The 14,891-nt window shown below is 37.0% G+C and overlaps 1 protein-coding gene across 14 annotated transcripts in view; it reads left to right on the top strand.

Annotated features, from left to right (window-relative positions):
* Positions 1-14,179, top strand: part of neb (nebulin) — a 68,230-nt gene extending 54,051 nt beyond the window's left edge. For 6 of the 14 annotated variants that reach the window (XM_067410664.1, XM_067410666.1, XM_067410667.1 and 3 more), the window contains 16 exons: positions 1,082-1,192; positions 1,615-1,728; positions 1,838-1,942; positions 2,276-2,380; positions 2,686-2,790; positions 3,339-3,431; positions 3,848-3,940; positions 4,821-4,913; positions 5,666-5,758; positions 6,214-6,306; positions 6,694-6,801; positions 10,007-10,193; positions 10,374-10,466; positions 10,716-10,859; positions 13,095-13,198; positions 13,350-14,179. In XM_067410664.1, the coding sequence (XP_067266765.1) occupies positions 1,082-1,192; positions 1,615-1,728; positions 1,838-1,942; positions 2,276-2,380; positions 2,686-2,790; positions 3,339-3,431; positions 3,848-3,940; positions 4,821-4,913; positions 5,666-5,758; positions 6,214-6,306; positions 6,694-6,801; positions 10,007-10,193; positions 10,374-10,466; positions 10,716-10,859; positions 13,095-13,198; positions 13,350-13,523 (1,815 nt within the window). In that variant the 3' untranslated portion in view covers positions 13,524-14,179. The remainder of the gene's footprint in view (positions 1-1,081; positions 1,193-1,614; positions 1,729-1,837; positions 1,943-2,275; positions 2,381-2,685; positions 2,791-3,338; positions 3,432-3,847; positions 3,941-4,820; positions 4,914-5,665; positions 5,759-6,213; positions 6,307-6,693; positions 6,802-10,006; positions 10,194-10,373; positions 10,467-10,715; positions 10,860-13,094; positions 13,199-13,349) is intronic. The other 8 variants (XM_067410672.1, XM_067410670.1, XM_067410665.1 and 5 more) reach the window with 7 other exon arrangements.
* The last annotated feature ends 712 nt before the right edge of the window (positions 14,180-14,891 follow it).

Raw genomic sequence — 14,891 nt, 5'->3', positions numbered from 1 at the left:
GTCAAGTCTTCATTATGCGCCGGCATGTTTCTACAGCACCCCTAAACGGACAAACACTCTACAGAGCGCGTTTAGTCACTATGTTGTTGTTCTTCTTAATTGTTCATGTTTTTAGAGGCAGCTTACATCGTAACTACGCTGAATACGCACAAAGTAGTAGTAATAGTAGAGGTCGTCTGGTTTAGTAGAAACAGAGACCGTTCTTTGTTATAAGTAAGAAGAAACCTCATTGCTTCACACAGGCTACTTTGCTGTCTCAGACGACGACATCTTTGTGTTGTGCCCGATGTGCCAGCCAGACGGCGACCGTAGCTTCTCCTAAAGGGAGGGGTGTGCGCCGTTAATTGCAGTTTGAAACCTCATCGCTAGATGCCGCAAACATTTACACATTGCACCTTTAAGTTTCCCTGATCATGCACATGAAATAACTTTTTAATATATATATATATATATATATATATATATATATATATATATATATATATATATTTTTTTTTTTTTTTTTTTTTATTTAATTTTTTTTTTAAATATGTTTTAATTATTTTATTTTAACCTCTTAAGGTCTTGGTTACCATAAATAGTCAGTGAAAATTTCCCTGAGTATGCACATGAAATAACATTTTATTTTATTTCATTTTATTTTATTTTATTTTATTTTATTTTATTTTATTTTATTATTTTATTTTATTTTATTTTATTTTATTTTATTTTATTATTTTATTTTAACCTCATTAGATCTTGGTTTGGCTTTAAAATTCTAAGAATGCTGCAATAAGAATGTATATGTTAAAGTATATGTCGCAGACATCGTTTTTGTCAATATTTTTGCCTGTGACATTGATATATTGTATATGTCTTTATCTGGTTGCTTTTCAAACTCAGCAATGCCTTTGCTCTAAGTAGATTATGTTCAATTACTTGTTGTGTATGGACAACATGCACCTTGATTATATTCTGAGTGTAAAGATTTATCTCAATCCAGAGCAAATGCTTGGTGACGTTGAAACATCAGTTGGCGTAGTACTATGTCTGTGTCTGTGTGTGCTATGTGTCTGCAGTATTTCTGTTCTTCGTCCTGTAGAAAGAGTACAGAAGGGATCTAGAGGAAGGGGTGAAGGGTAAAGGGCTTACAGTGCTGGAGGAAACTCCTGAGTTACTGAGAGCAAAGAATGCTACTCATATCCTGAGTGAGGTAGGATGGCTAAAGCTCAAACTGACTTATCTTACCTGTACTCCTCTCCCACAACACCACTTCCTCCTCATCACACTAATCAGGCAGAAACTGGTCATTTTGCCTCTTGCTAATGAGAATACTAATCAAGCTTATGGACTTCCTCTATAATGCGGCGTCTAACCAGGTCTGGTAACTCATCCCACTGAGACTCCCACTAAATGTAATTTTGTTTTTCAATTCTAAATGTTCTCCCTTATTTTTCTTACTTTTCCTTCACAGCTTTGATGTTAATATCATCTATTTTTTCTTCTCCTTTTCCTTAATATTTATGCTGCTTTTTATTGTCTTTGTAGCCCACAGGAATGTTTTTTGGTGTGAGTGTAAAGTTTACTTATAAACAAACATATGAACATGATCTCAATATTGCCAAATTTCTGCAGAGAGAGTACAAGAAATCATTGGAGCAAGAGATCAAGGGAAAAGGAATGTTGGCTTTGGCCACTGACACTCCAGACTTCTTGAGGGCAAAGAACGCCACAGATATCCTCAGTCAGGTACACGGATAATCTCCAACACATTATTTCAGTATTTCGGAGTGATTCCCTCAACTATTAGCACCAACATTTCAACAATACATTGATTGCTGGTTAATTTGTTTTCCAGGCCAAGTACAAGCAGAATGCTGAGCATGACAGAGCCACATACACCACAGTCATTGACACCCCTGACATCCTCCATGCTCAGCAGATCAGGAACATTGTGAGCCAGGTATGAAGGTTGCTTATTTTTACACTGTATTAAGACGTTTAGAACTTTTTTTAGACACATTTTGGTAAAAGGGTTGCGGAATTCCATATAACAATGAATAGAAAACAAAACTGTTCATATCATTTTTCAGCTTGACCCCCTGAGGTTGATGATCAGTTTATGAAAGTTAATCATTAACACTTTTTACAAAATGTTGAAAAATTGACATCTTTAGATGGTTTTAGGATCTGTTTTTTACCTTATTTATGGAAAGTGCTATAACGCTGCTATCCACAGCCTCTTTTTTTATATCCGTTTTATTTTTATTTTTAAACTTTGAATTTAACCTAATAGAAAAAGTACAAGGAAGAGGCTGAGAAGACCATGTCACACTATGTGCCTGTGTTGGACACTCCTGAGATGCAAAGAGTGCGTGAGAACCAGAAGAACTTCAGCACCGTAAGTGTTTCTCCATGGGCTTTGAGCCAGTCCATATTATGTTCCTATTGTATTCATCTTAGTCTAAATGTGGTATTTGTATTCTTTATTGTCTTTGGTCCCTGTCTTTCATGTGTTTGTCTATGAAAAATAAAGAAGAGAAACAGATATTAAAGAATACGCAGATTGGTTATGTGGCTTAGTTAGTTTATTTTTTATTTTAATAATACACTATTCTCTTGATTTTGAACATTTTTGGTTTCACTGTTTTCTCTTGTTGCATTTTTGTGTCATTTTTGACTGCCTCTGTGCTCTTTTCTTTTTAGCTTCAGTACCAGATTGACCTTAAAAACAGTAAGGGCAAAGTTTCAGCAGTAAAGGACACTCCTGAAATGCTTCGTGTTAAAGAAAATACAAAGAATTTCAGCTCGGTACCTACTGCCTAATGAGTATATTTTTTCCCAATATTCTAACCCCAGTTTTTTTTTGTTTTTGGTCTTTTTTCTGTTCTCATTTCTTGCTTTATACCACCTTTTCCCTTTTTTTCTGTATTTCAACCAAAAGTTAACATTTCTTGACATCCAGTTCTTTTTATTTAATATAAATATAGATACCCTAAACAGACCTTAGTCTAATGTAGTTTTTAACTTATAATCATAAACTAGCAAAGCCACTAACAGTAATCATCAAATTTGATGCGGTTGAGCTTTCTTCATCCTTAACAGTAGTTCTAACCATTTTACAAGCTTAATATTTACATATTTTACCTCTATGGTTTGTATTTGTCTTGTGTGTTTGAAATGTTGTGTGTTTGAAATGTTTTATATTCTTTGTTTGTCCAGCTCTTCTCAAATGTTTAGTCTGTTTTTATGTAGCGAGGACACATTCTGAAGCGTCTCCAGACAAAACAAATGAAAGTTACATATCCAAAGATAAAAACCAGATGTTAATGCGTCATTATGCTTGTACAATTCTAAAGATCCAGTACAAAGAGGAGCTTGGGCAAGGAACAGCCATATCTGAAACCCCTGAGATGGAGAGGGTTAAGCGCAATCAGGAGGCTATTAGCACGGTACACTGTGTTGTGACCCCACCATTTACCCTGCTTCCCATTGGAGTGCCCCCAGAAAACAACATAATGCCTCCTTTAATTACAATTTTAATCAAAATTCTTTCAGCATTCTAAAAAAATTTTAACGTCAAACACAAACTTTCATTTTAATATAGACCATCTAATATGAAGTAATCATTTTGAATACATTTTTCACTTTTATATAGCCACTGCCTCTCATAATTTTAAATAACATAATAACATGGTCCATATATTTATCCATCTTCACCTGACACTAGCTCCAAAACTTGACTAGTGTTGCATTGTCTCTTTTTCCCCGTTCTTCCAATTTCTGCATAAATGTGTCAGTTCTCTGACTTTATCACTTATTTGATCCTGTCAATTATTTCTCCAAATGGACCTGAAATGTGTATTAGATTAAATACAGGGATTCACTAAGTCAAGGCATTTCTATACCTGACCTTCCTGAGGTGAAGCGTGTACGGGAAACTCAGAAGAACATCAGCTCGGTAGTGTTTTTCTCTTTGAGAAGACTCCTTGCTTTAATCATTTTACTGTATACTCTCATTCTTCATCTTTATCATTCTTTAAAGTCTCATTTTAACCCTTCTTCAGCTTATTGGTAAGGATAAAATCCTTTAATAAACCAAAAAGCTCCTCTTCACTATTCTATTTATATTTTTTCTCCATTCTTTACCATTCAACATTTTTGGAGTCTGTAAGATCTTATGCTCACCAAGGCTGTGTTTATTTGATCAAAAATACAGTAAAAACAGAAATGTTCTGAAATATTATTAAAAATTGAAGAGAACTATGAATATATTTAAAATATATTGCAAAAATATAAAGCATCATTACTCTAGACTTCAGTGTCACATGATCCTTTTCATGATTCTAAAATGCTGATTTACTGCTTAAGAAACATTTCTTACTATTATCGATGCTGAAACAGTTGTGCTGCTTAATATTTAGTGGGAACCGTGATGCATTTTTTTCATGATTCAAAAGAACAGCATTTATTTGAAATATAATTTTTGTAGCATTATAAATGATACTTCATACATTACTTTGATCAACTTCATGCATCTTTGCTCTAATAAAAGCATACATTTCGTTAAAAAAAAAAAAAATCTTACTGACCCCAAACTTTTGAATGGTAGCCTTCATACCTCACACCATATGATCAAATTATTTACCCTACCTCTTTGTTTTCTTGTTAGAGATCCATGTTTTACATTTTACATTTCCATCACTTTTGTTTTCATGCATTTTGTTTGTTTCTTTGAAATATATATATTTTTTTTTTGTCTTTTTGTTACACACTGATATTTGAAGATTAACAAGATTTGATTTTTGTTTTGTTGCCCCATTGCCTCTACATGTTTAAAGATCAAATACAAGGAAGATTTGGGAGGAGGAACAGCTATTTCAGAAACACCAGAGATGGAGAGAGTTAAACGCAATCAGCAAATTATTAGCACGGTACACTGCGGTCTGACCCTCTATCCCACCCATAAAACATTCCCTGTTCCTCGTCTGTACATCATCTACGAAAACCCTTTAGCCTCCATCTGTTTATACTAGTCCCTCTAGTGACCCCAAGAATAAGTCACTGCATCAAATCATTCATAACAATAGCTGTAACTCTCATGTAGCTCATGTGACAAAATCCTGTATTCCCTTTTTACAGTAATTCTTAGTATTTATTTAGCTGCAGGCTAATAATTAGCAACTGATTCTTCCATGTAATAATTAGGTACCAGACCATAAACATTTAGTTTAATTACTGTTTGTTAACTCTTTAACAAACTGTTTTTTACAAAACCTTGAAGGTAATATCTAGTTTTAACTCTGTATTGTTGATAAAAACATGATCAGTTCTTTACCAACACAATTGCTTTGCTCCAAAACCTAGCAAGCTGCCTACCAAGGGAGCATTTTAAGGCATCATGGGCACACTCCCGACCCAAAAGCGTTTACGAAAAGCTGACTTTATGTACCTTTATGCTTGAGTATTACATGGTGGGTCTATTCTGAATGCTAAATGCTATTTGTGTAGTATATAAAACTGCTGCCTATGTAGAGATTTACAAGTATGCCTCTTATGAGGCAGGCTAGGGTTTGGAACAGAGCTAATATTGTTGTTATTGCCATCTTTGAGGATGTCCGTTTTGTCGCTGTTTGCTTCATGTTTGTGTTGTTTATTTGATATGTCATAATTAATCCTTGGGTAGATAAAATACAAGGATTCGCTGGGTCAAGGCACAGCCATATCGGACCTCCCCGAGATGAAGCGGGCCAGAGAGAATCAGAAGCACATCAGCTCGGTAGTGGAAGCTCCACAGGGTTTACTTGAGAGTGGCTCTGTTCCCCATTAACGCTTCCTGTGTACTTCTTCATTTTCCTCTCTTACAATGCTATCACTGATGAATATAAATGAAGCAAATGAAATGTAATTGCTTAAACCTCATTTTCATCTAATGTAATTCACCAAATCATATTCCACCATAGTTAGGTCCCCTTTTGCTGTGAGTTCAAACGTATGGGATTATTCAACACGCAACTCCAAACGTTGTTCCTAATCCAAAATGAAAACAACACCTGATGTCCCATATTTGTTGTTTTCCCTTCCCAACCAGTTTCCTCTTTTTAAACCTGGGATATAAGCTCATTGTGTGTTTCGTGTGACGTTTGATGTGATTCTTCAGACAGAGTCTCTTGCGTCTGCCATGGTGTTTTGTGTCTGACTGGCCTCTTGGGGCGCTGTTCTTTTCTACTTTAGGTCTTGTATAAGGACCTCTCTGCCAAGGGAACGCCTGTGGTGTTCACTCCAGAGATGGAGCGGGTCAAACGGAACCAAGTGCAGATTAGCTCGGTACTCACAGCCACAGGACATGAGTGTGTGTTTGCCGCGTGTAAACGTAACCGCTCTAATACCCTCATTTCACATAGGAGGCTAATAATATTAACTTTATTCTTCCATATGCTGAATTTAATTCATTCTGTAACTTCTCATCATCACTACAAAACTTCATCTTGGGACCCACCTACTTTTAATCCAGCCCTCTGAAGATCCTTCTAATTCATCTGTCTGAATTCACCATAACACCCAGGGTTGTGCTGATGGATGTCATATTTATGTTCTTTGTATGTCTAACGTCCTGATTTTCCAGTGTGTTCTCCACAGGGTCTTGATACATAATCATAATCCAGGATGGTATGGTTTCTAATATATGTATTTGCTGTGTTGTCTTTTGTCCAGGTTCTGTATTCTGACAGCTTCCGTAAACAGGTGCAGGGCAAGGCTGCCTTTGTGCTGGACACCCCTGAAATGAGACGTGTTAAAGAAACCCAGCGTATCATCTCTGGAGTAAGATGACATTTACGTCTTTATCAACAAATTGCAATGTAATGTGTATTTTATGAAGGTCAACCCTGTTGCATTCAAAAATGGGAGTTAAATGTTACAAGGTTGACATTAATATTATCTACAATCAATTCCATCATCAGTGAATCATTCCACTAAACCGGTACACATTTTTAGATTTTTTACCAAATTGTATTACTTTTCTGAACACCCCACAACATTAATGACTTATTTAACTACCAGAAAAACATATTTTCCCATCTCAGGTATCAAATCCCTATTATTATTGGTCATTATTTTAAGTTATGGACACTATGGGAGTTGTCTGAGTATAATTATTAAATGTATTTGTGATACAATCAACATTTTCCTATCAATCAGATGTCCCTCAGACTAATTTAGTAATTGCAAATATAAAAGTTACATCAAATCTCACATTTACTAAAGCCTGAAATGGGCACTTTTTGTGACAGCAACCTCATTTACAGGGAGGATCGAAAGTTTTGGCACCCCAGTTAAAAATTTGTATTAATGTGCATAAAGAAGCAAAGAAAAGATCTCCAAAAGGCATCAAATTACAGATTAGACATTCTTATAATATGTCAAAAAAGTTTTTATTTCCATCATTTACACTTTCAAAATAACAGAAAACAAAGAAATGGCATCTGCAAAAGTTTGGGCACCCTACAGAGATTATACCTTGTACTGCCCCCTTTGGCAAGTATCACAGCTTGTAAATGCTTTTTGTAGCCAGCCAAGAGTCTTTCAATTCTTGTTTGAGGTATCTTCGCCCATTCTTCCTTACAAAAGTCTTCCAGTTCTTTGAGATTTCTGGGCTATCTGTCACGCACTGCTCTTTATGGTCTATCCATAGATTTTCAATTATGTTGAGGTCAGGAGATTGTAAAGTCCATGGCAAAACCTTCAGTTCACGCCTCTTGATGTAATCCACTGTGGATTTTGAGGTGTGTTTAGGATCATTATCCATTTGTAGAAGCCATCCTGTCTTTAACTTCAGCTTTTTCACAGATGGCATCAAGTTAGTGTCCAAAATTGCTGAAATTTTATTGAATCCATTTTTCCTTCTACTCGTGAAATGTTCCCTGTGTTACTGGCTGCAATACAACCCCAAAGCATGATTCATTCACCCCCATGCTTAACAGTTGGACAGAGGTTCTTTTATTCTTATTAAATTCTGTGCCCTTTCTTCTCCAAACGTGCCTTTGCTCATTCCCGCTAAAAAGTTCCATTTTAACCTCAAGTTCTCGGGCCACAGAACTTGTTTCCAAAATGCATCAGGCTCGTCTATATGTTCATTTGCAAACTTCAAACGCTGATTTTTGTGGTGAGGACGTAGAAGAGGTTTTCTTCTGATGACTCTTCCATGAAGATCATATTTGTACAAGTATCTCTTTATAGTGGAATAGAGTACCACAACTCCAGTGTCTGCCAGATCTTTCTGGAGGGATCATGCAGTCAAACGTGGGTTTTGACTTGCTTTTCTCACAATCCTGCGAGCTGTTCTGTCTAATATTTTTCTTGGTCTTCCAGATCTTGCTTTAACTTCCACTGTTCCTGATGACTGCCATTTCTTAATTACATCCCGAACAGAGGATATTGGCATCTGAAAACACTTTGCTATCTTCTTATAGCCTTCTCCTGCTTTGTGAGCGTCAGCTATTTTCAGTTTCAGTTTTCTAGACAACTGCTTAGAAGAACCCATGGTGCTGATTGTTGGGGCAAGGTCAGATGAGTCTGGGCATTTAAAACCTTTGAGATTGACATCACCTGGTCTTTCCAGACGATGATTGAGAACAATCCATGACACTGTCAGGTCTCAGCTTTCCAAAGGGGGCGGTGCATGCTATAAACTCTGCAGGGTGCCCAAACTTTTGCAGATGCCATTTTTTTGTTTTCTGTTATTTTGAAAGTGTAAATGATGGAAATAAAATCTAACTTTTTTTGACATATTATAAGAATGTCTAATCTGTAATTTGATGCCTTTTGGAGATTTTTCCATCTTTTCTTGGCTTCTTTATGCACATTAATACAAATTTTTACCTGGGGTGCCCAAACTTTCGATCCCATTGTATTTATCTATCTTCGGAATTTGAACTAAAATCAGTATTCTTATGATTGCTCTGAACATTTCAGACAGAATTCAACTAACTTTAAATGACTTTTTCATAAACTTAAAAAAAATAATAATTATAAAAATGTAGATGTGACGGGGTTGTTATTTTTTGTCCCAGATTGGCCACTGCTCTAAATCTAGTGAATAAATGGAGAGCGCATGGCATGCATGATATTAAGAAATCATGAATAATGTTGAAATAAAGATAATGTTCACAAGTAATAGTTTTCTATCTTTAATTGATGTAACAGGGTTGAGTCGTTAAGCTTGACAAACACAATTTCACAACATAATTTAGTTATAATTCATAAAGAAGGTGGTAACTTGCCTGTGTCTGCTCACAATGTTGTTCAGAAGACTTCTATGATGTCACTTCCTATTAATGATGTCACATAAGTATTCATTATTCATAAGTTCATTATTTTTATAGGGGGAGAATGGTTTGTGTAATGGGGTTGAAGGGTTACTGAGGTACAGAACTAAATGATGATTTTAATGAATTATCAGGAATTTACTTAGAAAAAAAAACATTACCAGCAAAAAAAAAGCACAGATTGATATTTATGGGAATGGCAAAATGAATGGACTTTTTCTCATTTTATTATTCATATCCCAAGTACACTTTCATAGAAGTCCTTGAGGAACATGACAAAATAGGTGGTGTCAACTGAAAAAAAAACTAAATTTCTAATACGAAGATAAAATGTATGTCATGTTTTTAAACATTATTAAAGGAGACATTTCAATTAATACAAAAAGCTTTTAAAAATATATTTTGGTGACCCAACAGATAAAATACACTGAAAAAGGAAACGTACCGGTTTTGTGGAATGACTCAGATGAACTGAGAAAAGAAACAAAAACTAACTGCTAGTTGGAAGACTAGTTCTTAAGTCACAGTCTTAATTGTGGCTATATTTATGTAACTGGTCCTTGAACATTTTTAAAACACTAGGTCACTGAGATATACCTCACAATAGAGAAGAAATGACAATCAAAACTTTAAACGGATTGTTGCTATAGCAGTTTTTTGTGTCTCCTGTCTTATGTTTTGCTGTCTATTGGTCCTGTCAGGTCAGATACCACCAGGACTTTGAGAAGAGTAAGGGCAGCTTCACCCCCACCATCTCTGACCCCATAACTGAGCGTGTGAAGAGAAACACCCAGGACTTCAGTGACATCAGCTACCGCGGCATCCAGAGACGTGTGGTGGAGATGGAAAGGAGACGTGCAGAGGAGCACGATCAGGAGACCATCACTGGTCAGCAGACACATACTGTTTCCTGTACACACTAAACACACTTGAGAAACTGATTTCTCTTCCTACAAATCTAGAAGAGCATGACGCTTATGAAACACAATCATATACAAATGATCCACAGAAACCAAATGAGTTTTGAATAGAGACATTCACTAAAACTGGGTTTACTTTTTCTCAAAGACCTGCGTGTGTGGCGCACAAACCCTGGCTCTGTCTTTGACTATGACCCTGCTGAGGACAACATCCAGTCTAGAAGTCTTCATATGATGTCAGGTGGGTCATTCATCTGTTGTTACTGTACCAAAAAGACCTTATTACATGGCTTTCTGGAATACTTGATTCTGATTGGGCAATCTTGATGTTCTGCTCTCAGATATTTGTTTAATGACCACTAAACTATAACGACTGTACGTTATTCCTTACACTCTATTCACTGTGGTTGTATATTTATCTGCCACATTCTTGATTGAAGACACTCTGTCAAAGAGGAGGGAACATTGACATGTTTCTCCCATTATTCAGTCCAAGCCCAGCGCCGCAGCAAGGAGCACTCCCGCTCCACCAGCGCAATGAGTGGGGTGGGCGATGAGAAGTCAGAGGTGTCTGAGAACGTGGACCATCATGCATCCCTCTACAGCAATGGCTTTGGCGTCTCCGCTTTACACGGTATGTTTAAAGTGCTTCATTTCTTTTGTCCTTAGGTTTGAATTAATACAGTTGGCATGAAATGAAAATTCACCCTATCTATTTTCTACATGTATGTTATTGATCTTTTTGTGAACGATTTTTGTGAAACTTTGAACCTGACCTTGTAATGTTTAATCATTACAATCTTCCAATGCAAATGAGTTTTCTCTGACGTATGCTGACTTTCTCCAGTCATTTAGTCTGCTTAAACCCCATCCCTCCACAATCGACTGCAAGCTCATACAGTGGGTACGGAAAGTATTCAGACCCCCTTAAATTTTTCACTCTTTGTTATATTGCAGCCATTTGCTAAAATCATTTATTTTTTTTCCTTATTAATGTACACACCGCACACCATATTGACAGAAAAACACAGAATTGTTGACATTTTTGCAGATTTATTAAAATAGAAAACTGAAATATCACATGGTCCTAAGTATTCAGACCCTTTGCTGTGACACTCTATATTTAACTCAGGTGCTGTCCATTTCATCTGATCATCCTTGAGATGGTTCTACACCTTCATTTGAGTCCAGCTGTGTTTGATTATACTGATTGGACTTGATTAGGAAAGCCACACACCTGTCTATATAAGACCTTACAGCTCACAGTGCATGTCAGAGCAAATGAGAATCATGAGGTCAAAGGAACTGCCTGAAGAGCTCAGAGACAGAATTGTGGCAAGGCACAGATCTGGCCAAGGTTACAAAAAAATAAGGTTCCTAAGAGCACAGTGGCCTCCATAATCCTTAAATCCATAATCCTAGAGCTGGCTGTCTGGCCAAACTGAGCTATCGGGGGAGAAGAGCCTTGGTAAGAGAGGTAAAGAAGAACCCAAAGATCACTGTGGCTGAGCTCCAGAGATGCAGTCGGGAGATGGGAGAAAGTTGCGAGGCTTTATGGCAGACTGGCCCGACGGAAGCCACTCCTCAGTGCAAGACACATGAAAGCCCGCATGGAGTTTCTAAAAAAACACCTGAAGGACTCCAAGATGGTGAGAAATAAGATTCTCTGGTCTGATGAGACCAAGATAGAACGTTTTGGCCTTAATTCTAAGCGGTATGTGTGGAGAAAACCAGGCACTGCTCATCACCTGTCCAATACAGTCCCAACAGTGAAGCATAGTGGTGGCAGCATCATGCTGTGGGGGTGTTTTTCAGCTGCAGGCACAGGACGACTGGTTGCAATCGAGGGAAAGATGAATGTGGCCAAGTACAGGGATATCCTGGATGAAAACCTTCTCCAGAGTGCTAGACAATGAACAAGACAATGACCCTAAGCACACAGCTAAAATAACGAAGGAGTGGCTTCACAACAACTCCGTGACTGTTCTTGAATGGCCCAGCCAGAGCCCTGACTTAAACCCAATAGGGCATCTCTGGAGAGACCTAAAAATGGCTGTCCACCAACGTTTACCATCCAACCTGACAGAACTGGAGAGGATCAGCAAGGAGGAATGGCAGAGGATCCCCAAATCCAGGTGTGAAAAACTTGTTGCATCTTTCCCAAAAAGACTCATGGCTGTATTAGATCAAAAGGGTGCTTCTACTAAATACTGAGCAAAGGGTCTGAATACTTAGGACCATGTGATATTTCAGTTTTTCTTTTTTAATAAATCTGCAAAAATGTCAACAATTCTGTGTTTTTCTGTCAATATGGGGTGTTGTGTGTACATTGAGGAAAAAATGAAATTAAATGATTTTAGCAAATGGCTGCAATATAACAAATAGTGAAAAATTTAAGGGGGTCTGAATACTTTCCGTACCCACTGTACATTTTGAGTATCCTCAATGTCCAATTAGCAACCGGTGGATAGTTTCACTATGGATGGATAGATACATTCGCCATTGTCAAGTATGGACGCTGACTGCTGCTTTTTTTATGTTAATGACATTAATTAGGTGATGTTTACAAGGCGGAGATCTGAAACCATTCAGCTGCTCACCATTTCAAGATCATTTACAATTTATAAACATTACATCTGGAAGAGAGGCATATGCAAGTTTTTTTGTGCGTACGTTTGTTCTCTGAATCACACGTACACACATTTAAGAAATGACTAAGATTTTTACGCCACATTTTATAAACGAGGCCCCTAGTCTACCACCTCGAAGGTACTGATGACGGTTGGAAACTGCTTGTAAGGAGTTAAATCTGAATGCTAATTAGCTGAAGAGATATATGTGCAATTTAATCTGCTGTTTTCTCATATAGGATACACACAGGCCAAGACTATTGAGGTCCAGCAGAGATCCTCCTCTGTGGCAACACAACAGACCACTGTTTCTTCTGTCCCCTCACATCCCTCAACCACTGGAGTAAGTACTGAGAGACCAATGGCAACTTTAATGACATAATAGTATAATAAACTCTATGCTAATAATCTACAATTTCTTAGTCTAAATAGTAACAATATATTCTAATATAGGGAATCTGATTGTTTAATATTCTCTTCTTTGGCCTAAACAGAAAACTGTCCGTGCCATGTATGACTACGCTGCTGCTGACAATGATGAGGTGTCCTTCAAGGATGGTGACGTCATCGTGAACGTGCAGTCCATCGATGAGGGTTGGATGTATGGCACTGTGCAGCGTACTGGGAAAACCGGTATGCTGCCTGCCAACTATGTGGAAGCCATCTAAATACAACTACTGCCCTTTCAAACTCCTTGTGGATGGGGAGTTTGATATCCACCAAGACAGAAACAAGCATTATATGTGTACTAATATTAGTCTAAGTAGTTCCGCTACTGTTTGTCCTCATTACTGTTATGAAATTTCGTTTTTGCCCATGTCACTAAGTCTATTGTGGTTGTGGCATGAGAAACTGACAAACTATACATACCTATTTAAGTCACAGACAATTGTATTTATCTTTTTGTTCTATTCTAACAGTTAAGTAACTGGAGCCCATTATTTTTGTATATTGCAATCACACTACATTCAAAGAAGGCCATCCTAAAAGTTAACAAAGTTTTGCACAAAGAGAGATGGGCTCATGGTTCACTTTATACGTGAAAGGGAAAACTAGAAGTTCAGTGTTTTATAAAAACCGAACAGAGGCACTAAAGTTGCCACACATGAAAATGAAAAAGAAAATAAATACTTGAAAATGTTTAGGACACACCATCAGTTCCTTTAAAGTGAAAATGTATTGATTTAAAAACAAGCCTCCTCCCTCCCTTGCTGAAGGCTGGCCACTATTTGCATGTGTGTTTTGTTTCTTTGATTCTGTAGGTGTGGGGTTAGAGGAAGATGTATACCTTGAATCAGTAGCTAATAAAGCACACCACGCTTCTGCAGTAAATCTGTTTCCTGTCATGGATTTGGTGACATTATTGGTCAACAACATACAGGCTGAAATTTCTTAAATATATCATAAAAGCATAATTCACCCAAAAATCATTTACTCGCCCACTTGTCATTCCAAACCTGTAATTTTCATTCATCTTCCAAACACAAATGACAATATTTTTATCCATCCAAGTAAATAACAGATATTTCATTTTTGGGCGAACCATCCCTTCAATAGTATTTTTCTTTAATCTGTGAAACCATCCTTGTATTAAAGGGTTAGTTCACTCAAAAACGAAAATTATATCATTTATTACTCACCCTCACATTGTTTCACACCCATAAGACCTTTGTTCATCTTCGGAACACAAATTATATTTTTGATGAAATCCGAGAGCTGTCTGACTTCTATATAGACAGCAATTTAATCACCACATTCAAGGTCCTGAAAGGTACTAAAGACATCGTTAAAATAGTTTACATAACTACAGTGGTTCAACCTTAATGTTATGAAGCGACGAGAATACTTTTTGTGCGCAAAAACAAAAGATTTTATTCAACATCTTCTACATTGTGCTGCTTACGCAAACCGTGTCGGCCAATACTGAGCTTGCGTTTGGATGTAAACACAGAAGGCTGCACTGCATTCACTACAGTTCGAATTGTTAAATCAAGTCATTTTTTGTTTTTGCTTAATGTCATAACATTAAGGTTGAA

Source organism: Chanodichthys erythropterus, chromosome 14, assembly GCF_024489055.1.
Source record: "Chanodichthys erythropterus isolate Z2021 chromosome 14, ASM2448905v1, whole genome shotgun sequence".
NCBI classification, from domain to species: Eukaryota; Metazoa; Chordata; class Actinopteri; order Cypriniformes; family Xenocyprididae; genus Chanodichthys; species Chanodichthys erythropterus.
This window is presented reverse-complemented; position numbering and strand designations above follow the sequence as displayed.